Source organism: Adiantum capillus-veneris, chromosome 5 (assembly GCF_014529385.1).
Source record: "Adiantum capillus-veneris isolate H3 chromosome 5, ASM1452938v2, whole genome shotgun sequence".
Lineage (NCBI taxonomy): Eukaryota > Viridiplantae > Streptophyta > Polypodiopsida > Polypodiales > Pteridaceae > Adiantum > Adiantum capillus-veneris.
The window spans coordinates 167,036,355-167,045,194 of record NC_140935.1 but is presented as its reverse complement, the minus strand read 5'-3'; the positions used below and the strand labels follow the sequence as shown (position 1 = coordinate 167,045,194).

Sequence of the window (8,840 nt, the reverse complement as noted above, 5' to 3'; positions counted from 1 at the left end):
GATTGGCTTCAATGTTTATCTTTGCAGGCAATTGATGTAAAGCACAAATTTTGCAACCAGGCCCTCACTCGCCTACGCCACCTCGAGTGATGTATGAAGTTGGAAGAGAACAAACACTATGATGACATGGCCTAATATGCTAAGACTTTTCTTAAACTTGCGTACAATTGGGAAACCGACTTGGTGAAACAGGTGGATGTGCTACTAACATGTATGGACATCTTTCATGCTCATATTGAGAAAATGACTCATTTGTATGCCAAGCTGGCTACTAGTGCTAGGGATGACTAAAAGAAGAAGTGAAATCGGAAGATCTTTTGTAATTCTTTTTGTAATGGAGTGTCTCTGTGAGATAGTCCACCTCTTTTGTAATGAAACGGCAACAACGACCATAAAAGTGATGAGCGAAATCAATGAAAGGGAGCATTGTCTCCCGACGATGTAATTGTTTGCTTCTCTCTCTACCCAAGAAGAGAGAGAAGAAAAGGAAATTGGAGTAACATCCAACTTCCAAGTGTGGTAATTCCCTCTAATAAGACTTTTACATCTCTTGGGATTGTTCCTACGACGTTAAAATCGCCTCTTCTGAACAAAAAACGTATTACAAAGTAAGGTTATGTTTAGCTCTAACAATACCCGGTGCCGAAGGACCTTTGCACATTTCTGCGATAGGGCTTCCGTAATTGCTGTCGGGAGTTTCCGGCAAAGCTCTGCGTTTTCGTGTCTCATTTCATTGAGAAATGCAGGATTTTTTTGCGCAGCAAAATAGGAGGTGCATGGAGATTGTCTTCAACTTATCGAGCCCCTAATTTCGAGATCATGGCAAAGATTTCTGACTGTAGCAAGAAAAGATATCAAAGGCTTAATGCATCTGCAGATATGGAAGCTCCCACTATCTTGGAAGACAAGCAAATGCAGTGGCAGGATGGAGATTTGGCCAATGGGATCTTGAGCGCAACAGAGTTGACACGAAACTCAGGCAAAAGGGGAGTTATCGGTAAAGATGTTGCAGAGCATGACAGACAATCTCAACAGAATGAGGTCGGTGTTAGAAAAGAGAGCACACAGTTGGTTTTTCAAAGGCTCAAACAAACAGAGAAGCATGGAAAGAAAGTAATTGCAAAGCGGAAATGGCTATCAGCCAACTCGCCGACAAATCCCTTGGATAATGAGAAAGATCCAGCCGGTTTACAACAACTACGTAAGCTGAAGGTCACGGTGGAGAGGCTCGGGGGAAAGCTTGACGATGGGTGGCATGTCACCTCACAAAGGAGGTCTAAGAATGGTTTACCTTTTTTCAGGTTCACCTCACCAACCAAAGAAAGGTTCCGGTCAAGAATTGAAGTGGTGAGGTATCTTGGTCTACCTGCCAGGCCAGCAAAGAATAGATTTATTTCAGGTACACATAGTCTGCTTCCAAACAACCAACTTGCCCTTGTTCCATTCGATCAACAAAAAAGGGATTTAATAAAATCTTCAAAAGATCAGCAGATCAAAAATCATGAAGGCCTTGGGCATGTAGGGAAGGTGAGTAGAAGTCTGTCATAAGGTATGCATTCTTAATCAGTAATGCCAAACTTAACTGTGTGGTGGAGTCAACTACTGAACAGGTTGTATCCCATGCACCTAAGGCATCAGAGGATGTGAATGATCAACAATTGACCAGCGCACCGAGCTTTTCGGCATCTGTAATAACACAACGATGCCAAGATATTTTAAGGAGCATAATATCGACAGAAATTTTTGCAGCTGTTAGTAATATGGTTAGTCGGGGTGCGCCATCTCCATCAATGGATGCTACTTTGCAACTTAAGGGACCGTCATTTCTTGCTAGCTCATTGGATTTAAAGTTGATCCACCTACGGCTGTCTACAGGAGCTTACGGACAAAGCCCGGAGCTGTTTTCAACAGACATTCAACAGGTAAGGTGTCGCTGCTGCCCTGGCAGTAAACCACCTGCTTGATTATTTTAATTTAGAACTCCCAGGTGCTTAAATTTGTCAATTTAGGATGCAATAGATTGCTCAAAGTATGAGAAGGTGTGTACAGGTTCCACTCACAAACAGTGAGCCTTTTCATACCGGCAAATAAAGCTTACTGTATCTTGCTATCTCATTGCCTTTGTCTGGTGCTCTTAGTGATAATAGACACTTATTCTGTACTTGCATGTTTGGGTGTGCCTGCAAGCGCCTTACCATCCCCTCAAAATCATCACAGCCATCTGAGAGATGTTGGGTGCCAAACAATTTTTACACTCAATAGCAAATACAATTGCACCGGAGATGTACTAAGCCTGAGCCAGCCTTGGAAGAAAACATCAGAGAGGAATTGGGGACGTTCTGTTTCATGGTACGGAGAATACATTTGCTACAGGACTCCCTAAAATGGCTTGAGTACCCAGAGTTTTCAAATTCAGGGTTAGAGTTTCTCAAAATCTTGTTCGATTCCAGGGATTTCTTAGACAGGGTAAGTACCTAGAGATGCAGTTTCTATGCCTTGGAGATTGGCATGGTTGTTTCCTTTTGTTTTTGAACAGTAAGAATGCCTTTCCTGTCACAAGACGGGCACCACGTGCCATTAGAAAAGAATAGACTGAACAGACTTTTAGCACTTCAATAACAACTGAACTGGGAGAGAGAGAGAGAGAGACGACACGCGACACGGAGTGGCGGAATTCCACCCGAGAGAGTATTGGCCCCAAACCTTGGCGCCCCTTTTGGTATTTCTTTTTATTGCATCAACACAGGTACAAGCCGGTACTCCAGACTCTGCACCTTCTTTAGGAAGCATACCAGAGAATGAGCCCTAGCCTCATATTTAAAGGCCCTAGTTTTACATGAAAACCCTTCAAACTCAAAAACTTCTAGTCCAAAAGCTATGCTGGCGTAAATCATGGAATTCCGTACAACTGCCACGTCAGCACTGTCAGCGCAAATTGTGGAGATCCGTACAGTTCTGCCACGTCATCAGCTGGTTGCGCAAGTGTGCGGGTCCTGCTTTATTTTAATCCTTTATGTCACTTGGGGCCCCATCAGACGGGGTTTCCATAAGTTGGTAGGACTTCTTCTTCTGTTACTTGTTCTTCTTACCACGTGCCAATAGAAAAGAACAGACTGAACAGACTTTTAGCACTTCAATAACAACTGAACTGAGAGAGAGAGAGAGAGAGAGAGAGAGAGAGAGAGAGAGAGAGAGAGAGAGAGAGAGAGAGAGAGAGAGAGAGAGAGAGAGAGAGACGACATGTAACAGACTTGGACACTCCAAGTCAAGAATCAACTGCGACAGCACCAAATAACCACTTCAAAACAATTCACAGATCACAATAGATTTGCACTGGCCCGGTGGAGTTCCGTGCCTAGAGATATTGGCCCCAAAGACTGGCGCCCCTTTCGGTATGTCTTTTTATATTAATCAGTTCAAAGTACAAGAGAGTGGCTAGGGTTTCACTCTCAGACTCTGCGTCCAGATGCTCTGAGAAGTGAGGCCCTCACCACTAATTTAAAGGTTACAAGGGATGCCCAAAAGCAGAGCCCCAAAAGCTTCAAATAAAAAACAATTGCTCTCTCTCTCTCTCTCTCTCTCTCTCTCTCTCTCTCACAGAGAATCAAAACATGAAAGCAAAAGCATTCTCTCTCTCTCTTTCTCATTAAGTAGAGAAAAAGCGAAATTTGCGTCACTCATCATTTTTCATTTTTTTTTTTTAATAGCCTCCGCGATCTCCGGAAATTAGGGTTTCTGGCAAAAATTAGGGTTTGCAGGAATTTTAGGTTTTTTGGCAGAAATTAGGGTTTTTGCTGTTCGCCACGTCATCACTTTGTGACATACCCCCCTCTTGAAAGCATTGTAATCGACCGCGATTACGCCTACAAAACTGACAAAAGCCATAAACCGTCTTAGCAGACTCTGACTGTTAGTACCTACGTACTAGGAACACACATCTAGCACATGTACAAAATCGACAGTCACATCACACGACATCACCAGACATTCAACATTCATTCGGATCTTAGACCATGATTTATCGGCAATGTAGCTAGCAATCACATCTAGGTCCAATCGGGACCTCATCGATGTCCGATTGACTAACCCCTATTGCAACCATGTCTATTCGAGATCAATCAGACCAAAATGCTGCAGTCATTTCGTCTATCAGTTCCTGCACTCACAAGAAGTCAAGAACAAATCAGTATCATAATCAGGAATTCCATTTCATAAAGTCATCCAGCAGAATACTGTCAGCTCTCAGTATCCCTGAAGCTTAAAGAGACATCAGTGACTTTAGTATCAAAATCGAGGCATCTGTTGACAAAGGAGTGGAGTGACTCCCCTCTTGTGCATCCCGCTGCACCAGATCTCCGGCCAAGCTGAATTCTGGGTTCCATTTGGAGTAGACTATGCTAAACCAAAACATCGAGGTAAAGTTTCACAATCCGAGGAGTATCTGCTAGGTCCTCCTCCTCCATCCACTTCGCATCAAATGCAGGAAAGTTCTTGAACTAAACTAAGAACTGCCTTCGGACTTTACCTTTCTTCGTATCATTATGTGCCAAAATCTGTTCAGGAACAAGGATCTCCTTGTTTTCTTCCACTGCGGGTTGCTCATCAGGCTCCCCATCATCAGGCACATCACCCTTAACAGGGTTCAAGAGACTCACATGCAATGCATTGTGAATCCTCCAAGTATCTGGCAGTTTCAATCGGAAGGAGACATCATTTATCTTTTCAGTTATCTGGAAAGGTCCGTAGTATCGTATACTAAGCTTTGGAAAAAGCCTCTCCTTTACCTTTTTCTTTCGTAGGCGTGCCTTCTCAAAAGTAAGAGCACCCAATCATCCTCCTTTAGTTTCAAGTCGCGACGATGGCGATCCGCTGCCTTTTTCTGTCGTTCTTGAGACTCCTGCAAAGTCTCGCGAACCTTGGCAAAAGCCGTATCCAAATCTCGCGAATATTCATCCGCTTCAAATATCTAATCTTCATGCTCAGGAAGGATGGAACCTTCGCAGCACTTTCAACAATCTCACATGGCGTCTTCCCCGTCGAAGAGTGTATCGTGTTATTGTAGGCAAATTCCACCAAAGGTAAGTTCTTTTTCCATTGAGTCTTCTGATCCGAGATACAAGACTTCAATAAATCTAAAATCACTGAATTGGCAATCTCAAATTGCCCGTCAGTCTGCAAGTGGAACGATGACGAGAACTGCAACTGCGTGCCAATGTTCTCCCAAATTGCCTTCCAAAACAAACTCATAAATCTGGGGTTTCTGTCGGAGACAATCGTCTCAAACGTGCCATGTAATCGGAAAATTATCGTGATCATTCTGTGTTGTCGGGAGATCAAAAATGAAATCCATTTCAATATTTTCCCAGGGCCGGGTGGGTATGGGTAAAGGCTGTAACAATCCCTGTGCCTTATGCTTGTCAAACTTGACCTTCTGGCATACCAAGCAATTGCGCACAAACTTTTCCACATCCTTTTTGAGTCTCGGCCCAAAGAAGTATCTCCCTACCCCCTTCATGGTGGTAGCAATGCCGCGGTGACCCGTAAAAGGTGGACAGTGTCATTCAGTCATAACCTTTTCCCTCAACGGCTGTGTAACGCACAACATAGTCTTTTTCATCAAGTAGCCTTCCCGAAGGGAGTATCCCGCTACTGTCTCCCCATCCCGTATCCGTGTGAAAATATCTGCAAAATCTGTATCTGTGGCATACTGATCGACCATATCCTCGAAGCTCCTATGATGTATCGCGGAAATAGCCAGAACCAACGGTTTCCGAGACAAAGCATTTGCCACCACATTCTTCTGTCCCTGCACATGGACAATCTGGAAGTGGAACTGTGACAAGATGTTCGCCCACCGCATCTGCTTTTCCAAAAGCTGCTTCTGTGACAAGAAGTAGCGCAAACTCTGATGGTTTGTAAAGACAGTAAAATCCGCTCTGAGTAGGTAATGCCGCCACTGAGTAAGAGCATGGAGAACCGCCAAAAGCTCTTTCTCATAGATCTGTGTTGTCATCTCCGGCCTAGAGAACAAACGGCTCTCGTAAGCTATGACATAGCCTTCTTGCATCAAGACCGCACCCAGACTACGACCACAAGCATCACAATATACTTCAAATGACTTTTGCAAGTCCGACAAAGTCAAAATAGGTCCCGTAGTCAATTTCTCTTTCAATGTCCGAAAGGCAGTCACCTCTGTGGGTCCCCACAAAAAAGGTACTCCTTTCTGTGTCAAGGCATGTAAAGGAGAAGCAACCTCTGCAAACTTTTGTATGAACCGCCTTTAGTACGAACACAGTCCCAAGAAGCTTCTAACTTCATGGACATTCCTGAAATCGGGCCAATTTGCACTCTTGCTGCTGACACAATGTGTCCCAAAAAGTGTATCTCTGGTAGGAAAAATTCACTTTTCCTTTGCATTAATCACTAACGTGTGATCTCGTAATGCCTGAAAGATTTGAAGCAGATGATCTCTGTGTTCTGCCTCATTCTTGGAGAAAACAATGATGTCGTCAAAGAAAGTGCCAACAAATAGCATGTACTCTCGAAAAATCCTGTCTATCATCCGGTTAAATGTCGCAGGAGCATTGGTTAAGCCAAAAGGCTTACCAAAAACTCAAATAACCCAAAAGTCGTCCGAAAAGCTGTCTTGTAGACATCTCTTGGTGCTATCCTGATCTGATGATATCCACTCTTCAAGTCAATCCTGCTAAAGCACGAGGATCCCTGTAACCTGTCGAGTCTATCATCGATCCTAGGTATCGGAAATCTGTTCTTGATGGTGATTTCGTTGAGAGTGCTATAATCAATGCACATTCTCCAAGATCCGTCTTTCTTCAAGACCAACAACACTGGAGAGCAATACGGTGAAGTACTAGGCTGGACAAGACTCTTTTCCAAGAGGTCTTTCACTGGGTTTATAATCTTTTCATTCTGTACTCGGCTCACACGGTAAGGTGGCCGATTCGATGGCGTACTTCCAGGTATCAGGTCAATGGTTTGATCTTCAGGCCCTCTGAAAAGCAATCGGCATGAGTGTGGAGAAAAATCTTGGTGTTCTTTTGATCAGGTCAAAACATATTCAACCTTTATCCAGCGTTTAGTTCTCTTCCAAAAGAATGAGTAAGAAACTGAAGTTCATAAGTACAATCTCTAAGCCCTTCATTTATCAAAGTCGCTTTCTCGGCCCGGTAGTCAACCACGGCGTAGTTCTTGTGGTACCAAGGGATCCTGAGTAGAACGTCACTCGCGTGCCCTGAACACCCCTGTCATTGCAAACAAAGTTTGCCAATGCTCGGTGTAATGGCAACATCCCATCCGGGTGCCAGTCGAACTACCACCGCCTGTGGCGTCAGTCTGTTGGGTGTATTTCCAAATCGAGCCGCCAATTCCAAGTGAAAAGAAGTTGGCCTTGGCTCCTTCAAAAGAGCTTCTTGATCCTTTACTTTGCCCCAAAAGTGGCAAAGTTTGTACTTTCATTCATTTAATTTGGTTCAGGTCCCACGCCATGTGGCACCAGTTCTGCTTTTCTATCTGCCCTTTCTGCCACATTCCTTAGCTGCTCTCGAACTCTCAGGCCTGTCGTTGTCTTTATCATGCTGTTCTTTCTGTGCCTTTTTAGGGCACTTTGCGGAGATATGTCCTTGTTCCCCGCATCCAAAGCACTTCCCCTCTCTGATGAAGCGAGCTCTTTCCTCAGGAGTAAGCTTGGGTCGTGCATCAGTTTTCTCTTGGTTGCTCTTTTTTTCTTTCTACTTTCATTCCTAGAAGTCTGTTTGGCTCGTTGTGTCATGGCCTCATCTGTGGGGTAGGTCAGACTGCCAGAGTGAATGGCAAAGCCCCGCTTCGCATGACTCATCAACTCCTAAATAGAAGCTGACTTCTATTCCAAGCAGCGATCTCGGATCTCTGTAGGTAGACCCAAGGTAAACCGTTCAATCTGTTCTCTGAACAAGATCTTCTTGAATGAAGAGGCGGGTAGAAAAGAGCTCCAGAATCTTTCACAATAAGCATTCATTGTATCTTTCTTGGTCATCCGAAGATGGTTCCAAGCAGCTGGTATATCTCGCTCAAACTCTTGAGTCAACCAAGAAGAAATAAAAAGCCTCTTGAATTTCAGCCATGTAACTAGCACAGTCTTGCTTAATAGAAGCGTGGACCACCAAGTGCGAGCATTCCCCTTAAAATAAGAGGCAGCTAATCTTGGAGTGCTATGAATAGCGTCCTCCCGCGAAAGCGATGTCAAACTGCTGTGTAAAAGACAAAGCCTTCGAAGCATCTGAGTATCCTGAAAAGGTATCAAACTTGATCGAGTGGCCACCTTCCTTAAACTCTCGGACTTTCTTGCTTTTATCTTCGAGAAAGTCATAGTGGTTGGCTTTGTAAAAATTCTTCTTGTTCGCATAAAACTTTCCGTCATCGGAATCTGAGCTGTCTGTAGACGAGTCCTTAGTAGAACTGTCAGTCTCTGGGCGAGATGTAGCCTTCTTTGCCTTTTTCTTGCCCTTTCCGAAGCGTTGTTAATGGCTTTGCTTTTTGCTTTTCGTGTCTTCTTCGCTCGAGTCCGAGGAGCTAGAAGAACTATCAGAAGAAGAAGAAGAAGAAGAAGAAGAAGAAGAACTGGGTACTCCTTCAAATCGAACACGCTTCTTCTGTTTCTTTGCCTTTTCAAAAGTCGACTGACGACCCAAATAACTTGGAAAGTCAGTGCTTTTCTTCTGCTTTTTGCCGTGCTTTTTGGCTTTCTTTTGCGTGTCAAAAAGCTGAGCAATCCGTGCATCAACCACGTTCTCCAGTTCCTTCTCTGTATATTTTCTTGGAGGCAGAAGGTTTCTTGAGAGCGG

At 44.0% G+C, this 8,840-nt stretch overlaps 1 protein-coding gene across 1 annotated transcript in view; it reads left to right on the top strand.

Annotated features, from left to right (window-relative positions):
- The first annotated feature begins 596 nt into the window (after nucleotides 1-596).
- LOC147458514 (uncharacterized) overlaps nucleotides 597-8,840 on the top strand; it is a 53,389-nt gene continuing 45,145 nt past the window's right edge. Inside the window, exons 1-2 of the mRNA XM_086513162.1 lie at nucleotides 597-1,527; nucleotides 1,611-1,922. Coding sequence (XP_086369288.1) covers nucleotides 820-1,527; nucleotides 1,611-1,922 — 1,020 coding nt within the window. The 5' untranslated portion in view covers nucleotides 597-819. The remainder of the gene's footprint in view (nucleotides 1,528-1,610; nucleotides 1,923-8,840) is intronic.